Source organism: Convolutriloba macropyga, chromosome 13 (genome assembly GCF_964194025.1).
Source record: "Convolutriloba macropyga chromosome 13, txConMacr16.3, whole genome shotgun sequence".
NCBI lineage: Eukaryota > Metazoa > Xenacoelomorpha > Acoela > Convolutidae > Convolutriloba > Convolutriloba macropyga.
In genome coordinates, this window is record NC_134480.1 from 10,068,499 (window position 1) to 10,088,117 (window position 19,619).

General features: G+C 38.5%; 1 protein-coding gene across 1 annotated transcript in view; it reads right to left on the reverse strand.

Moving 5' to 3' along the window:
• The window catches only part of LOC142351616 (uncharacterized), a 117,690-nt gene that overhangs the window by 86,352 nt on the left and 11,719 nt on the right, over window positions 1-19,619 (reverse strand). Inside the window, exons 8-11 of the mRNA XM_075403754.1 lie at window positions 15,429-15,529; window positions 2,613-2,639; window positions 1,972-2,139; window positions 894-1,067 (exon numbers count right to left, since the gene is read on the reverse strand). Of these exons, the coding sequence (XP_075259869.1) occupies window positions 894-1,067; window positions 1,972-2,139; window positions 2,613-2,639; window positions 15,429-15,529 (470 nt within the window). The remainder of the gene's footprint in view (window positions 1-893; window positions 1,068-1,971; window positions 2,140-2,612; window positions 2,640-15,428; window positions 15,530-19,619) is intronic.

The following is a 19,619-nucleotide window of genomic DNA, read 5'->3' on the forward strand; positions in this document are numbered from 1 at the left end:
CACCAAACATAATTGAATGAAAAGGGAAGCACAATCCACAAAACCTCAAAACGTGAAAGTTTAAGAGACGAAAAGTTGCGGATTTTTCTATAATAAAAATAAATATTAAACTTGGAATAAAAGATGCGTATTTTTTTCGCATTTAATGAGGAAGATTTGTTATTGTTTTTTCTGTTCTTGTTTGGGAAACTGATCAATCAGCCCATTATTTGTGGGCAATAAATTATTTGCATAAATTCTGATACTGATTTTCATGTTCTGAATGTTGAAAACACTTCCACTATTGGTACTTAAAAGTTTTTACGACAGTGCAAAATCTATTTTTTCAAGCTCACTTTGCAGCAATTATTTTCAATGAAATTTTGATGGGCTTATCTTAGTTATCGGAATTCACTTCAGTTTATAAAGGATAAAAATTTTGTGGAACCCTCTCCCCCCGAATGCAACTAGTAATAGTATGGAAGTATATTCCATTTTAGGCTATTTAAGTGCCGGGTGGAAACTACTTACACTAAATTTAAGCTCTCTCATGACTGTGGGAAATAGCAGTAACATTCTTTACAACTAGTTTTTCTTGGTGCCGGTAGACGCACATAATGTCAGATTTTGGAAGGCTGAGGACAAGAAACCGGTCAATCTGAGCTGCAAACGCTACCTTTCTTCCAAGCTAGTCAAATAGCTTTTTTGGATAATGATTGATGCCTTTACTGTACAAGACGCACTTTAGAAAATCAAGCGTAAGTTTTTGAAATTTGTTGATTACTCTTATTCTCTTGCAGTAAAAATTTTAGAAGTCGGGGAAAAACTATTTGGAAGGAAAAACTCCCACTGGGAACCGAACCACTTCCTCTATCGTTTCGGCGTGTCCGGTATAAACTGTAATGTATGACTACCTGTACATGCGCAGCATGTTGTGCCATAGCCTCCCTCTCCTGTTGCAGTTGTTCCTCCATCTGTTGTCTCTGATTCTCCATCTGCTCCTCATATTCTGCTTTTAAAGCATCCATATCTCTCACATGTTGTAACTCCATCTCACGGATTTGTTCTTCCAAAGCCTCTATTGTATCCTAGAAATAAACCGGAAGTTTTTGAAAAGGACAAAACCAAAATTCGCCAACAATGTTTTACGATTTAAAGCAGGCCATGGCATTTCTCTAATATAACCGAATAACGTCGCACGAAATGCTCTCGAGTGACTAGCGGGCGCTTCAGTTCCATTATCGCTTGCTTGAAACGCAGGGCTGAGGATAGTCCGCTTTAAAGATGGAAGGGGTCACAATCAGTTCGCTGATGCTTTCTGAGCCCCTGTTGAATTTTACCCAAAAAAACATAAGAATTGATAGTTTTTAAGGATCGGTATTTTTAGGGAAAAACGGTCAAAGCCCTTATGTTTTTTTGTTCGTCTTGAACGGTTTTGATTGTTTTTTCGAAATAGGAAATGATCGTTTTTAAGCGGTATATTAAGGAGAGGACACTTTCTGAGCGTTATTTTTAGGGCAAGACAGTTTTTGACCGTTGTTTATTTAGGAAATGACAGTTATTTGATCCTTTTTTAAACGTAAGAAATGAGAGTTTTTCACCGTTTTTTTTAAAGGAGATAACCGTTTTCAGCCGTTCTAGAACATAATCAGAAGTAAATTTCTCCGAACTTCTCTACGAGAGAGGAGAAACAGAATTAAGGTTTTTTTTGGAATCTTCAGTTGCTTACCAGGGATAAGCCTACATAGTTAACTTTTAAGCTAAGAACCCACAATTCTGGTATACATAAAGTGGTTAACGTGTAAGAACTTTCAATATTTGCATTATATTGCTAACTTGGGCCATGAACAGCGTCCGCAATTGCGCTTAAAATGTTATTCGGCTATCTAAACTGTAGGCCAAGTAATATCGTGGTAAAGTGTAGCTCAGAAGAGTTGGCGATTCGACTAGGTACCAAAAGGGGGGGGGGCAATTGTTGAAAAGATCCCTAACTTGTTTGACAGCGATGACAGAGTGCATCTCCTCCCTTATCTGTTCCTTCTCTGCCTCCAGTCTGTTTATCTCCTGGTTTAGACCCTGGATAACTTTATCTTTCTCCTTCATCTCCTCTTGTACAGTTTCCAGTTCACTCCTCACCATGTCAACCTCACGTGACTTCTCCTAAATTTCACTCTTGTTGAAAAGTTTTTATTGAAATTACCAAACCTGAGTTTCCGGGTTGGGTTCTCTTTAATTTCCATCGATGAAGCATTTTATTTTCATAGACCATTACGATCAAGTGCCCCTTCCAACTAAAGTTGACTATTTGGTACATTTTACCTCTTTAATTCCACAAAATGTAATAACGTCTAACGTCGTGCTTTCAAAATTACACCGCCTGGAAACAGACATGCAGCAATTCAGGTCTCGAACCGCAATATAGCCTGGTTCGTTTAAAAAGAGCCACATAAACAAGAAAAATTAACACAGTTTATGCTATTTCAATAACCAATCACACATGCTTCGCTTTTGTCGCAATTCGTTCATTCATTCATTTGTTTTCAGTCGTGCTCGGCCAATCAGAAAAGAGAAGAGTACAGGACTTTCGAATAAAGAGACAGATTTTCATTCACAATCTAATTCAAAATAATTACCAGAACATTCTCGAAGCTGTCAAGAACCTGCACAAAAAGCAACGTGTTTTTTTTTTACTCTTTTAAGCAATCTGACCTTTTAAAGTATAGGGCACCAGTTGAGCTAATTGAGTAAATTCTCTACAATAATCTTCCGCAATTTTATAATTAAATAGTTCATTACAGGCCGTGGACAGGTATGAGTAGGCAAACTTAAGAGACGACTAAGTTTGTTAAGAAGTAAATAAGTAAGCGAGGTATTATTAGCCAATCAGAATCGAGTATTCAAATGTGCATATAAATCGTTCCAAATAAGATTTAAATACGTTCTAAAATACGTATAAATTTCCGAAAAAGTTCATTTAACCTAATTTTAAGTAAATATAACCATGATATGTATCGATTAAGTTGGTTTTCGGCTCTTTATTTTTAGGTTTTCTAGACAATTGCCGATTGAATACGAACTTATTTTGACGTCAATGACATCAGACAAAAAAACCAGTAAAAGAGCATCGAAAAAACCTTGCCGTCTAAGCTTTCACTTGTTGCTTTGTACGTCTAAATGCTCACACATTAATGCTAATACGTTACTTGATATGGCTTACTGTTGCTTATGATAAAGAATTTAAATCTTCCGAACTACAGTTTTAGACTGAGTTTATATGGTGCCGCGACCGGTTTAATAAATAGAAGAGCAATGGCCCTATTATGAACATCAGAAAGTGGACCAAATCTGACTGATCGATTCTCGACCCCAACTAAACTGACATCAAATATATCCGTCTTTACCAATCTATTTATCAATCGCCTGAAACTACAGTGAGCCAAACTGAACAGTTACAAGAAAATCTATCTGAAAACACATCGTATTTCGCCAATAACAGTGACGTCATAAACAAAGGTGTTGATCACAGCGCATGGGACGCATCGACTGTGCAACACGAATTGGAACATCATAGATTTCGATGAAAATGACGCAAAAGACAGCAACGTCAACCCTTTTCTCGACATTATAGAAGATCGAAGCTGTGAAGTGGAACAACAATTTACAAGTTCTTTACCGAAAGGACCTAATTGTCGGTGTTGGTAAAAGATTGTGCAAACGATTGACAGTGCTGACTGGCCTTGACACAGGGAACAAAAGACGGAGGAACAATCCGACGGGTAAAGTCAAGTAGCAAAAAACTGTAAGACAGAACTATAAATTTTGGAATAAATTTGTGCCTTAATTTACTTATCGGAGTTTAGACGGCAAGAAACCCACCCCGTGAATTTTTTCTGACATTGGTGTAGTAGAGTTAAACTAAATTTTGTAGAAAACATTGGTAAGGGGGCGCACAATTTTTGAGACAAAAAAACATCGATTTTGAAAATTTTTGGTAGATTCACCAAAAATTCGAGAAAATTGATATAGTCGGTTCGTATATCAAAAATAACCTCTGATAAAGAGAAAATTGAAAGAAAATTATGCTAATTTGTCCAATTTTGAAAATTTTTGGTCAATTTTGATGCAAATCAAAAAACATAGAATATCAATATAGAATATTGAAAAACCGTACTTTCAGGCATAAAACCGCCCAATTTACTGGATTACCGTTCCGCATTCAAAAAATTGCAGAAATGTTGACCAAAAATAGAAAAAATTGAACAAAAGCATAAAATTTTGACAAATTTGTCAAAAAAAAATTAATTTTCCAGCAAGAAGGTTCGTAAACACAAAAAAGTTGTGAAAATTTTCACAACCTCCGGCTTACAAAAAAAATATCGAATTCCCATAATTTTTCTCGTCGATCGTTTATGAACCGTTTTGCCCGCGTACTTTTCGTCCTTTCGCTTTTTAGTTTTCCGTGTTACGATTTTTTTTTCTCAATAACGTCGCTCTCCCAAAACTTCGCTTTTCGTTTTCTTCCGCTTCTTTTCCAGATTTCAGTGTAGTATGTCATATGTGACGAAGTATGTTGTTGTTTTTGCTGTAGTATGTTGAGTATGCTAGTATGCTGGTTTGTTGTTTAGGTCTTATAGCTTTCTAGGGTGTGACTTAAGTTCATTCTCGAGTTACGGCTGGATTGTCCTTCGACTTTTCAACTTTACTAATTTACTAGCCCTTCTGTTGTAGTATATTGATTTTGCTGCTGTATGTTTGTGTGTACCTGTACGATTGCTAGTTGGTTTAGACCTATTGCCTTCTAGGGTGTGACTTAAGTTTATTCTCGAGTTACGGCTGGATTGTTTCTCGACTTTTCCAACTATCTTAGTCTACAAACACACTATTGTAGTTTATTCAATTTTGCTGTAGTTTGTTTAATAACGTTAGTATGCTGATTGTTTGTTACGATTTGGGTTTTGCTAGGATGTGAATTAAGTTTATTCTGGAGTTACGGCTAGAAAATTTCTCGATTTGTTCATCCTTTTAGTGTACTACTGCATTGCCGTAAATTAATTTGTTGTTATATTAAGCCCCATATTGAACTATGTTAGATTGTCTTGCAGTATCTTCTCTCTTTCTTCCTAGGGTGTGACTTAAGTTTGTTCTGGAGTTACGGCTAGGTTGTTTGGTTGAGTTTTTTGCAGCGGTCTGCTAACATAGTTTCTCCCGCCCGTTCTTTCCCACCGTCCCGTTTCGTTGTTGCACGCGTTTTTCGCTCGCTTTCCCGCACGTCCCGTTTCCGCTCCGTCGCGCACTGCTCGCTCGACTTCTCGTCTGTCCCGTGTCCGTTGCGTCGCGCGTTGCTCGCTCGGCTTCCCGTCCGTAATGTCTCCGTTTCGTCGCGCGTTGCTCGCTCAACTTCCCGTGTGTCTTTTGTCTCCCTCCGCGTTGAGCGCATAGCGTTCAGCGCCCCACTTCTGTTTTTGTCGGGCACTGTGTGCTCGACGACCTTTTTTGCTCTTTGGGCGGTTTGTTTTACAGACTGTCTACAGTGTGCTATGTTTGGTGTCTTTTGCGTTGGGTTTTATTTGCGTGGGTTTAAATTGTTTGGAGTGTGCATATAATAGATAACCGTGTGCAGTGGTAGTTTTGCTGGTCTTTGAAAAAAAATAACATTGTGATGTCTAATAGTCTTGATCAAAAAGTCAAAAAGTTGTACGCTGCCAGGTCAAAGCGTGAAGCTGAATTGCATGCTATACATGAAGATATCCTTCATTGTTTAAATAATCAAAGTAGGCGAGTGAAAGTTGAACGCCTAGTAACAAAGTGCAACGAAGCATTTATGACAGTTGTAGACAAAAATGAGGACCTGATTGCATTTGCTGGAAAAACGGAGGATCCAAGTGCACTTGTTCCTTCATTAGAGTCTTACTTGGAAGCAATGACAACTAAGAATGACAAGATACTCACATCAGCACGAAACTACATCAACTCTGCTGATGATAAAGTTAGCGAGTTCCAGGAACCAAGGGCTTCCATTCGTTCTAGACTTCCCTCAATTATGACCTCCTCAAAAACATCTAGTCAGTGCAAACATGATTACGTAATTGCTAAAATGAAGCGCGAAGAAATTGAAAAACAGAATGAGGCAGCCATTCGTCTTGCTAAACAGAAAAAGCGAATGGAATTAGATGAACTGGAGGAAAACAACAGGAAACGTTTGGCAGAGGCAACTCTGCAAGAATTTGAATTGCTGGACGCCGTTTCTAAAGGTAGCCAATCTGAAACAACTGCAAGTGCCAGGAGCTCAATGAGAAGTGAAAAGGCTGTCCAAGACTGGATCAACACCTCACTTGCTTTAAGTTTTCACATTGAGGAGAAAACTAGTGAACCAGAGGTTACGATTGACCCTCCAGAATGTCCTAGCCACAACAACGGCAAAACAGTGGAAGATCATAACACTGATATTTCAAGGCATTCCATTCCAAAAAATTGTCGAGGCAATTACATTTTAAGCAATGAGACCTTGCAGCAACTCGACCCCTATTATACTCCACCTGAAAATTTTTTGGCTGCTGCTAACACACAGGCGTTGTACCAGGCGCACCTAAGGGCGCAAATGAATCAAACAGGCCAGCAAGGCACGGCGCTCCCAAGCATAACTAACCAAGGAACCACGGATAGTCAGCCGCCTTCTGTACACGCCCCAGGGGCTTCTTCACCCCCTATTCAGCAGCCCGTTCCACCACAGCCGTTTGCACCGCAATTTAATCAAAATAATGCATCCGAGTTATTTCCGAACGCACAACTTCAAATTTCACAATCCAGGGGACCTGAAACATCAAGTCTACCCAAGAATAATTCGGCCCAGCGAATATGCTCCCGACAACAAATTAATTTTGTCCCCCGAGCACCAAACGCCACTCTTCCTCCTTTTCCGACAACAAATCATCCAGCCCCCGCAATAAACGTTCCCTTGCACCCAAGCGCCCCACCAAGTCTAAACATTCAACAGCACAACTCCGAACCCGCTCATCTTAACGTCCTTCCCATTCCAAACCCAGTCTTCGCACCTAACCTCACTGCTCCCATTTCACACGCCCCTTTGAGTAATCAGCCTCTCGTCAACGAAACTTTTCAAAATAATAATAACCGAGTACACAAAGTCGTACGTTCTGTTGCTCCTCCTGTCCCAAATATGCCCACTATTCCTCTTGGCCAAAACTTTGTGCCAAATATGAGTCATTGGCGGTTTCCACAGCACAGACCGTCAATAGTCAACCAAGACACGACCACCGTGAATAGTCTGCCTCCAAATGTACACAACCATATCGCACCCTCAAGCACTAATATTCCACAACGAATATATTCGACTTCACCCCTTTTGATTGATATGCAATCACCGTCAGGTGCACAGCAAGAAAACCTGATCGCGACTGCTAGTAATGTTGGACCTAGTCTAGCCATTCCGGTTTTTCAGCCAACATATCCTTATGTTGGGCCCACCCCGTTGAGTTGGAGCGGTCCGCAGGTATCTGCACCTGCCCCTCCGATACCGGACAATTCGTCATTGATTAGGGAATTAGTTGATGCAATAACAAGCAAGAGAAACGACCCTTTGCCCGAGTGGAAACTTGCAGAGTTTAATGGCGACCCATTAAAGTGGCATGAGTGGTATGGTCAATTCAAAAGCGCCATTGACTTGCAATCGCTAACTGATGACGTTAAATTGTCATACCTCAAAACCCTCGTCACCGGTAAAGCAAAGATTGCAATCACCGAGTTTGCTTACTGTGGTTTAATGTACAAGGATGCACTAAGGACTTTAGAACGTAAATTTGGCCAGCCACAGGCAGTCGTAAGTGCACACTTGGATAAACTAAGCAATTTTCCGCCTCTCAAAATGCACAATAGTGATAACATCATTAACTATTCTGCAGCCATATCCAGCCTCGTTGGGGTTTTAAAGTCACTATCATATGATGCTGACTTGAAAAGCGCTTCCCTACTTACCCAAGCGGTACAGAAGTTACCACCAAACATGAAAGAGTCATGGTCGCTCTTTACGGTTAAGAAGCACTGGGTTAAGCCTACCCTCCTTGACTTTAACGATTGGCTCAAAGAAAAGGCTGAGGCCCATGATCTTATGAAACAAAGCGCAACCAAGGCAAGGCCTGAAGATAACAGCATTTCAGTAACAAAGACCAAAACAGCCTCAAAAGTGTTTGCATCAAACTCACAACAAAGGGACACAAAGAAGCAAATTCCATCTTCTTCCACAAACACTTACTCTCGGTGCATTGTATGCAAAGGTAACCACCGGCTATGGGAGTGTCGAGTTTTCAAGGAAAAGACTCCAACCCAGAGAGCTAAGTTGGTGGGGGATAATAAACTTTGCTTTTCGTGCTTACGCGAGAAGCACACGTTCCGCCAGTGCCCTCAACCAAGAAAGTGCCGAGCAGAGGGGTGCAATAGTTCGCATAACACACTGTTGCATGGAGCAGATAGGGTTTTCCCAACAAAACAGTCAACATATCCCAATACCATTCAACCTTCTGGCAACACAGGTCAAAGTAAAGCAACTTCTAGTCAACTCCAGCCTAATAAGACCACAACAATGTCATCTGTTACTGATGTTAAGGGGCTCCTTCAGGTGACTGAATTGCAATTGGTCAATTCGTCCGGTTTAGATACCAAGGCTTTAGTTTTGTGTGATACCGCCTGCAGTAACTCTTGGGTGGCCGGTAGTCTCGCAGATAGACTCGGTTTGCACGGTAAAACACTAAAGCTAACTGTCAAGGGTATTAATACCGAAGAAGTAGTTGACACTAGGGTTGTTGAAGTTACTGTGAAACCAAGAGAACAACAAGATTTCGAACCATTCACCGTCAACCCTTTCGTTAAAGAGAGTCTGAACGTCGGCTCTGATATAATTAATGTACAGGCCCTGCAGGAGACTTACCCACACTTAGCAGTCCTTGATCCCGTGACATATTCCTATAAAGACATTGAGATGATACTCGGACAAGATGTCTATCACGCCATCCGCCCGTTAGAATACTTCTCTGCCAATGAGAAGCGTTCACCCGTTTCCGTACGCTTACCCATAGGTTGGGTCTTAAGCGGTCCGTTACCATCAAGTTCTTGTTTAACCTCAACGTGCTTTAAAGTGAATATCGAACAAGACAATGAGTTAGCCAGTCAAGTAAAGTCATGGTATGACATTGAATCATTCGGGGCAAACAAGCAGGTCGACTCAAGATCTGCAGCAGACGCAAGGGCTCACGAAATCCTTGAGAGTACCACCATACACAATGGCCTGAGATACGATGTCGGAATGCTGTGGGCAGCAGATAACACCAAGCTCCCAAATAATTACTTCTCATCCCTTGTGCAACTAAAATCTCTCGAAAAACGTTTGGCCAAGGATGAAGACCTCAGAGAGAAGTATACTAGTACTATCAAGGAAGACCTAAATAAAGGGTATGTAATCGAGGTTCCGGACGCTCACAAGGTTGAGAGCCGGTCTGATAAAGAGTGGTACCTACCCCACCATCCGGTTTTAAACCCGAACAAACCGGGTAAGGTGCGTAGGGTGCTCAATGGAGCAGCAAAATTTCATGACGCCTCACTGAATAAATCTTTGCTCACTGGCCCTGATCTGCTCCAAAACCTTATTTACTTACTTCTTCGCTTCCGACAACATCCATATGCCGTCTCTGCCGACATCGAGGGAATGTTTCTACAGGTTGGTGTATTACCATCAGATCAACCATCACTTCGCTTTCTGTGGCGGGAGGACCCCACAACTAACGTTGTAGTGTATCAATATACGCGCCATATATTCGGGGCTAAAGACTCGCCCACATGCGCCAACTATGCATTACAACGCACTGCGAGAGACAATGCCAAGTTTTACCCCGAAGCTGCAAAAGCCGTCCTTGAAAACTTCTACATGGACGATTACCTTGACTCAGTGGAGTCTCCTGAGAAAGCCATCAATAGATCGAAGGAATTGGTACATCTTCTCCATCTCGGTGGGTTCAAGCTTACAAAGTTTGTAAGTAATGTGCAAAATCTGGCTGATCGAATTGATGGTTCCTCTCAATCTACTGAGCCCAAGGTTATTGTTTCATGTCAAGAGGATTCATCGCATGTGCTAGGGTTAAAGTGGGATCATACTAATGACACTTTACTTGTGAGTAGGGGTACAAGCTGCGCTATCACCAAGTCCCTCACGCAACGCTTGGTCCTAAGTCTTGTCTCGAAAGTCTTTGACCCCATTGGTCTTGTCGCACCTTTTACGGTCGGTGCGCGACTGCTCTTAAAAGACATCTGGCGTGTCACAGGACAACAATGGGTTGACGAGCTCCCACAGGACATCGTTCAAAGATTTTTGGTTTGGAGAGCGGATTTACCAAAGCTTGAAAACATCAAAATTCCTCGAAGTTACTTTAGCGGACCCTTTGATAATATAGAGTTGCATATGTTCGGTGACAGTTCTCAGGATATTTTTAGTGCCGTTGCATTTCTTCGAGCCCGAGTAACAACTCCTACGGGCAAGATAAAAACAGAGCTTGCGTTTGTTTTGGGGAAAGCGCGCGTGGCGCCAACGAAGGTAATGACTGTCCCAAAACTGGAATTGCAAGCAGCTCTACTTGCCGCTCGGCTGAAGAACGAAATTATTCAGGCACTTACTGTAACTGTTAACCAAGTATTCATGTGGACAGACAGCACGACCGTTCTTCAGTGGATAAACTCTAATGAAAAGCAACCGATCTTTGTTGCAAACCGCGTTTGTGAAATTTTGGAGTATACCAGCGTTGACCAATGGAACCACGTCGCAACTAAGGATAATCCAGCTGACGCTGGCACGCGTGGAATGTCCGCTGAGGTTTTGCAACTAAGCAGTTGGGTCAATGGTCCACACTTCTTATCTAACTCAAGTTTCCCTTTCGTACCGAACAAAGACGTCATTAATAACATCAAACTTGGCGTCAACCAAGCAGTCATCATAGAAGACACTGTCTCTCTCGCTACATCTGTTAAAAAACAGACAACTCCCGTTCCGTCATTATTCCCATTTGATAAGTTTAGTTCTTATCAAAAGTACTTGCGCATTGCCGCATACGTTCTCCGGCTTTTGCCGAAACATGCCGGCTACCGTAACCCCGATGGTAGCATTACTGACCCTACTGAGCTTGACGAAGCCGAGCGTCATCTACAGTACTTGGTGCAAGGAGAGTCTTTTGAAGCCGAAAGAAAAGATCTTCTTGACAATAAATTCGTTAAACGGAGTAGCCGAATTGCTCCACACTCACCGTTTATTAGTCCAAATGGGCTAATCCGTTCCACGGGCCGCATCAAGCGGTTAACTGAAGTTGGGTTTAATGTAAAGTACCCAATCATCTTAGATGCACGTCATCCGTTTGTAAAACTGTTCCTTGAACACACGCACGTAAAGCATTATCATCAGGGCGTTGAATACCTAAGATCAATTGTGCAGGAACGCTATACAGTGCTGAAACTAAGATCATCCTTGCGTTCAATCAAAGCACACTGCCTGAGATGCCGCGAATTCCAAGCTGTAACTATGCAACCAATCATGTCTGACTTACCCAAGGAGAGACTTGCTTACCAGTCTTCTCCCTTCACGAACACTGGCGTTGACTACTTTGGGCCATTTTATGTTACTGTCCGCCGTACTACTGAGAAAAGGTGGGGCTTCCTCTTCACCTGTCTCACTACTCGCGCTGTCCATGTCGAGATAGTTACATCCATGGACACCAGTTCTTGTGTTATGGGAGTTGAGCGGTTTGTGTCACGTAGGGGTACACCTGCCATGATTTGGTCGGACAATGGCACTAACTTTATTGGGGCGGAGAAAGAACTCCGAGAAAGTATTGAAAAGTGGAACGTTGTCAACATTGCAGCTGAGCTCGCTCACAAAGGCATAAAGTGGAGATTCAATCCACCCAGCGCACCACATCAAGGTGGTATCTGGGATAGGTTGGTACGCAGCTTCAAGCGCGTGTTGTATACTATTCTTGGCACGCGTCGCCTCACGGATGAGGTACTGCATACTACCTTTTGTCTCGTGGAGAATGCTCTCAATTCCCGTCCTTTAACACCCGTAAGCGCTGATCCGTGCAATTTGAACGCTTTAACGCCCAACCACTTTCTTTTAGGAGAACACTCTACCGGTATTCCGCCTGTTGTCGGCAATAATGAGTTCGACCATCGTAAACGTTACGCCCGTGCGCAGTCGTACGCTAATGCGATCTGGTCCCGTTGGATCAAAGAGTACGTACCGACGCTGAACCGACGCTCTAAGTCGCAGACGCCTGCCGGGCATCACTTTAAGACCGGTGACTTGGTTTGGATAGTTGAAGAAACCAACCCTAGGGGTTACTACCCAACCGCTCGGATTGTGGAACTCCGTTACGGCTCCGATAGCGTCGCGCGCTCCGCCGTTTTACGTACGTCGACCGGTTCACTCGTCCGCCCGCTTGTAAAACTTGTACCAGTTTTCCCAACATCTTCTTCCGGGCCGGAGGATGTTAAGAAGTAAATAAGTAAGCGAGATATTATTAGCCAATCAGAATCGATTATTCAAATGTGCATATAAATCGTTCCAAATAAGATTTAAATACGTTCTAAAATACGTAGAAATTTCCGAAAAAGTTCATTTAACCTAATTTTAAGTAAATATAACCATGATATGTATCGATTAAGTTGGTTTTCGGCTCTTTATTTTTAGGTTTTCTAGACAATTGCCAATTGAATACGAACTGATTTTGACGTCAATGACATCAGACAAAAAACCAGTAAAAGAGCATCGAAAAAACCTTGCCGTCTAAGCTTTCACTTGTTGCTTTGTACGTCTAAATGCTCACACATTAATGCTAATACGTTACTTGATATGGCTTACTGTTGCTTATGATAAAGAATTTAAATCTTCCGAACTACAGTTTTAGACTCAGTTTATAAAGTTTACTAGGATAAGTAGGCGACACCTGTATTACAATCTTAACAGACGGAGAGAGGGTGTTTCAAACCATTATTTTTTCAGCTTTTGATCAATTAATATTATTTAAGGCAATTGAAAATACTGTTGTTGTAAATTATGCATGCGAAATCCGAGTGGTGAGGGGTCTTACCAAATTCCCTTTTACCCAATGCCATTATACCCAATCTGCCATTTTGCCCAATGCCAACTTAATTTACCCTATTGCTATAATTACCAGAGCTACTACTTAGCCGGTAATGTAAAATAGCCGACTCTATATATATATATATATATTTATATATATATATATATATATATATATATATATATATATATATATATATACCCAGTGAAATGAAACTTGAAAGACCTTGCCAAGACATGCAAGCTCTTGACAATCTTGACAAAACATGGATTATCTTACCAAGATCTTGATAGGACAAAAATTCTTGGTACATCTTGGTAAGATCTTGCCATGATATTATCAAGAAATATCAAGAAAATTTCTTGATTAAACTTGCCAAGATCATGGTTAAACATGGCACTATAAATTTCACTGTAATTGATAGGCGTAAAAAGTAATCAAAGTGTTGTGATTGCTCTTTTCCTGGACATTATATTTTGGAAAAAGCGACATTATATACTGGAAAAAGCGGCTCATTTGTTGGTTAATAAACTAACGGGAGCAGCATTTTCCGACATTCTTGATAATTCTTGCTAATTCTTGATAAATCTTAATAATTCTTGCTTAATCTGATGATTTCGTGCTAATTCATGTTTCTGGGTGCTATTGAATTTTTAATACTTGGTACACTTTGCCATATCATGGTTAATCTTTCTTGGAAATCTTGCCAAGATCTTGTTTCTTGACACCTATGCAAAGATCTTGCAAGTTCTTACATATCTTGATATTATCTTGCCATGTAACATGGCAAGATCTTGGCAAGATTTTCCATGATTAAGTAGGTTTCTTATCAAGGCTATCAAGTTTCATTTCACCGGGCATATATATATATATATATATATATATATATATATATGTCAAATCATACCTTTTCGCAGCGGCCTGTAGTTTCAAATTAATTAAAACTAACTAAACTTATGCGAAAATATAGAGCAGATTTTTGTTCTGTTTAAAATCTTCACTTCAGCAAATTACAACGTAATGAGATAAAAAAAACTGTTCAGCAACGATTCTGCGCTTTTTAGGTTAGCAAATTCCACAAAACATTCAGCAGACGGCATTATTTTTTGCGGACATAACCAGTTTTGTATCTACTTTTATAAAGAGTATATACCCTCTATCTATATCTGTGTGTATAACCAACCTTGAGTACTTCCCCAGGCTGGTTTGAGTCCCAGTATGACTCAGGGGTCTGAAGATGAAATGGAAATACAAACCATAAACAAACATCAAATGAACAAAAACTATAAAACATCAAAATATTCCCTAGTCGAAACCAAATGTAGAATTTAAACAAAGTTTTGTTAAAAATAATGCTCAATGTTTGATATGAATTTTTAAAACAGAAATGTAAAATTTTGTAATCAACATTACCAATAATGCTACATCTTATAGAGTGTTTGCAATAAGATGCCTTCATTAATTTGGACTTTTTTGCAAAAAAAAAACAAATTAATTGAGTAATTACTTTATGGTGAGATTGCCAATAATTTGGAAACAAATTTTACTTGTAAGTATAGCTACGAAAGTCGACAACAGAAGATAATATTGTAAGATATTGCAAGATTCTTGCAAAAAAGTTAATCTTATAAGATCTTATAAGACATAGTTATTCTTGCAAGATTCTTGTGAGAAAAAAATCTTGTAAGAATCTTGTAAGAAAAAGTTAATCTTGTAAGAATCCTGTAAAAAAAATTAATCTTGTAAGATCTTGTAAGAATCTTGTAAGAAAAAATCTAATCTTGTAAGATCATGTAAGAATCTTGTAATAATCCTGTAAGATTTAAAAACGTCTTGTAAGAATCTTGAACGAATCTTGCAAGATCTTACAAGGTTGACTTGTTTTCGACTCCGGTATTTAGTGAATTAATGCTTGATGGTTGTACAACCATCAACAATTGAACAATAACAATGCCACTATAAATGCAAAGCTTAGAAAGATTTCACGGATCGTATCAAGTGGAAGCTCCTCTGATTCTACTAATGAACTAAACGTGGGGTGGCTAACTTTAACTGAGTTTAACAGTTTCTATTATCTGTGGGTTTAAGTGAAACTTCTTAATGATCAAGCGACGGATCTGTCTTTTTCTTTCCTATAGTTTGATCACAAGTTAATCAATTTAAGTAATGTTAATTAGTTTAAGTAATGTTATTTAGTTTAAGTAATGTTAATTAGTTTAAGTAATGTTATTTAGTTTAAGTAATGTTAATTAGTTTAAGTAATGTTATTTAGTTTAAGTAATGTTAATTAGTTTAAGTAATGTTAATTCGTTGTACCTTGAGGTCTTCGGCTAGTTTCTTGGCTCTCTCAGCATGTACTTTGAGCTCCTCATTCTGTCTCTGGACTCTCTTCATCTCTTGCAGTCTCTCGTCCAACTCTGAAACGGAAAATGCGGCCAATATCAATCTTGTCAAAGATTTTAAGTTTTGTTATTAACGCCCATGTTGAGGTGTGCGTTAATGATCAGAGAAGTAAAAACAGGCAGGGGAGGGGGGGGGGGGTGGTAAAGTGCGTTTTAATACATGGTCCAGCAGCCCCGTAGAGTCTGCCTCCAAAGTAATTTTTTTTAAAATCAAAAGTCTGTTTTTAGTCTGATCATTAACGATTTAGATCTAATCATGGCTGATATTGGCCTGGATGGTTCTCAACATTAACGCACACCTCAACCTGGGCAATGTAATGTGTAACTATAGCGTGTCCCACAAAGTTGAAATTAGCGAACGTTTCAAAAGCCACTGGAATGATTTCAAAGGTCAAAGTTCAAATTTAAAACATGTAGAAAAAATTGATGAATATAAGCGTCATGGAAAAAACGTTGACATTCAAATGACCAATTTGATGCTCAATTGCCTGTTTTTGACCTTTTCGAACGTTCGCTTATTTCAAATTTATGGAATAGACTATACAATGCAAATAAACTTAAATAAAAATCCAAAAAAATCTGTTAACAAAATTATGCTTATTAAGTTATCTAAATATTAGTGAACAATTTAAACGTAACGATAGAATTTGTTTCAGCTTAATATAAAATTTATGTGGCCCCCTCACTCGACAGAATGGCCCAATGTACTTCGGTTGAGGTGAAAATATAAACGCACTGGAACGCGGACATGGAGGTAGCTTTTCCGAGCCCGGTTAGGTCCCAATTAATTGTGCTGATTAGTGTTTGAGGTACAATTGTGGGTTGTTTGAGAATCACTCTTGTTGCATAAGTGTTGGTAATCGAAGTGAAATTTGTAACCAATTTTTTTGGCCCAAATCTTGCAATTACGAGATTGTTTTCCTTTCATCGAAAATTTTCATCAAAATAAAATTAGAAAACAATGAATGCTCAAGCTCCAAGTCAAACATTTATGTGTCGGTTTGTCAGCCTGTCAATTTTATTTTAATACAGTCAGTAAAAAACATCAGAAACATCAGACGTCTTCTTGGAAAGATACGAACTATTTTCTTTTTATATATATATATATATATATATATATATATATATATATATATATATATATGACAATTCCGCGCGTGAAACTTAATCAAGTCGTGTGCTTGTCTTGTTGGGCAATTTTGTCTTTAAACTTAACTTACAATTGTTATTGTACCGACCCCACCTTAGTGGGAGAGAGGAACCATATGCTCATTTCGGTTTTTTTTGTTCAGTCAATTTCGGTCGATCGCAGAGAGTTGTGAGTGGTATCATTAGAAAGCCCACCAAGCGCAGAATACGAAGCTAAAAAGTTTGTTTTAGAATTTTGTTTTTTGAGAGGTAACCGATTCTTAAAATTATATATTTCTACTGATTTCCGTTGTTTTTGTTCAAATTTTCAGGAGTTTTTGATCAAATTTTTTATCGAAGTTTACTAAACCAAATTGAAATTAAAAAAGAAAGAGCTTGACGGATTTAATTTTAGAAGAAGAATTAGACGATGCTAGTTGAGATGTTTCATCTGACTTTTTGGGCTACTATTTTTGCTAAATTTTTGAAAATTGAGCTTTTTTCATGGAAAATTGATCCAAAAACAATTTTTTGGCGCATTTTTTCCCGAAATTGCCGGAATTTTCGACCAGAAGCCATAAAATGATTGTAGACTCAAATGAGACTCAATGAGTTTTAGTTCCACTTCCTGAGAAAAATTTCTGGAAATAATTTTCTGTCGGATTTTTGCTAAATTAAATGAAAAATTATCCAAAATGCATCATTCGTTTTTGAAGCACTGAAATTTTTGAGCCACACTACTTATGACATTAATTCGTGGACCAAATAATAGATTTTAAAGGACAAGGAGAGAGCAAGGACAGATTTGGTCTAACCGTGAATTTTTAAATCCAAGATTAAGTCAGATAGTTTTTGGGCGCTGCCATTTTTAATTACGTTGGCACTTCTGCTTTTATGACAAATACAAACAAATCAGTTCCCATATGTCAGTTGCAATTTACACGAGAGATCGCACTTATATTTCAATGAAGCTAAAAGAACCAATTACAGGTTTCCAGAGAAAAGATCGTGCTTTTAATGGCTCCGACAACGTTTTCGTAAACATTTAATGAGTTCTTGAGTTTTTCCTGCATATCGTTTTTTGTTCTCCTTGCATTCTAACGGATTAGCCTCAGTGATCAACGTACAAATGAGTTTTATAATCAAGTCTTAATTAGACTATCTGTTGTTTTCGATTTATAATAATTGTCATCTATGTTTTTGGTTGTAATTCTTTAAAACAATACCCGTGAGCTTTTGAACTTCATCACTTTGCAGATTTTGCATCTGTAAAATTTTAGCTTAGTCTCTTTAATCAATTGCCGTATATGTTTTAACTTATTCGTTTCGGACTTTGATCCTGCATGTTTTATAAACATTTTATGAGTTTTGGATTCTTGCTTAATTTTGTTAACTTGTTTTTACTCTAGTGACCTTTTTGACAGGTCCAGCGGTGTTTAATGCCAGGCTATTTGAACACATAATAGGTGTTCAAGGAATAGATTACGGTTTAAATTGTTTTGATAAATTTCTTGCAAATTTTAATTGAAGTTTTTGGCTTTTGTGTATATTTGATCTTCTTTTTGTAGTTTCGTGATATATTTTGAATAATAACAGGTCTCAATGGTTTCCTATGGAAATATTGGTGAGCCTATTTACTGTTTTCAATAGACAGCTGATAATTTTATTTACTTTTAAAACGTTTGTGTTCAGAAATATCATTTTTTGCTCTTTTTTGTTTTAAATGTTTGTCTGAATTTGATTAAGTCTTGTTAAGGAAAATTCCCAACGAAATTCTTGAAAAACAACTATTTAATGGATTTTTGAAACCCACTCCTTTTTTCTCCCTTTTTGTTGATTTTTTAGCTAGTCCATTTGAAAACAGATCACAACTATGTTTAATTGAAGTAAAATTGTTTTGTTTGATTTAAATTTAACCTGATCTTCTAATTTCGTTTTTGAGCGCATTTGGAAATATAAACAGATTTGAGTTTTTCCCCTAATTAAGGTCTTTTGTTTTGATGTCTGTCTTGTCTCGTAATCTATTTTATGGCAAGTGTAATTGATCCCTTAATGTGGGGATCCCCATTACTTAAGTCATTTTTTGCTTTGAGTTTAAACCATTTTTTAAAATCATACACCAATTGGTTTTTGAATTCTCAAAATTTTCTATTTCTTTCTCATTTAGTAAATAATTGAGCCAAATATGAAATTTTGCAGAGTCCGAACATTATGCGCAGACTCTCACCATGGAGCCTTTTTATTGTCTTCATATCGAGAGTAATTGGATTTTTTACTTGTGGCATTGGATGTGGCATTACTTAAGTCATTTTTTGCTTTGAGTTTAAACCATTTTTTAAAATCATACACCAATTGGTTTTTGAATTTTCAAAATTTTCTATTTCTTTCTCATTTAGTAAATAATTGAGCCAAATATGAAATTTTGCAGAGTCCGAACATTATGTGCAGACTCTCACCATGGAGCCTTTTTATTGTCTTCATATCGAGGGTAAATTTGGAAATCTCATGCTCCGAAAAAGATGTGCTTTTACCGGAAGTACTGTTCTGAGACATTTAAAAAATCCAACTTTGGAATGACCTATGATTTTTTGTTAGAAAAATAACGAAAATTTTATCTGATCAACCTAGCTAGCATTTAAAAATTTTTTGTTTTGTGTTTCTTGTTGCTTGGTCAAATTGGCAAAAAAATTATCTCGCCATCTGGTTTGAAGCTTTAACTTTAATGGAAATTGCGTTTCAAATTCGAAAGCCGCAACTAAATAAATTTTTCATTTTGCTTCGCGAGTTCGGAGAGTTCCGCAGTTCTGCAATGCGATCTTTTAGCAATTTCTGATTTTATTTCAATGTTTGATCATTTTGCTCTCCCAGAAGATCAAGCTAGGGATGGGGAGGGGAGTGGAGGGGAGGGGGAAATGGCGACTACACTCAATTGATTTCTGAGAAGAAATTGGGAGCTGAAAAAAATTTACAATACAGA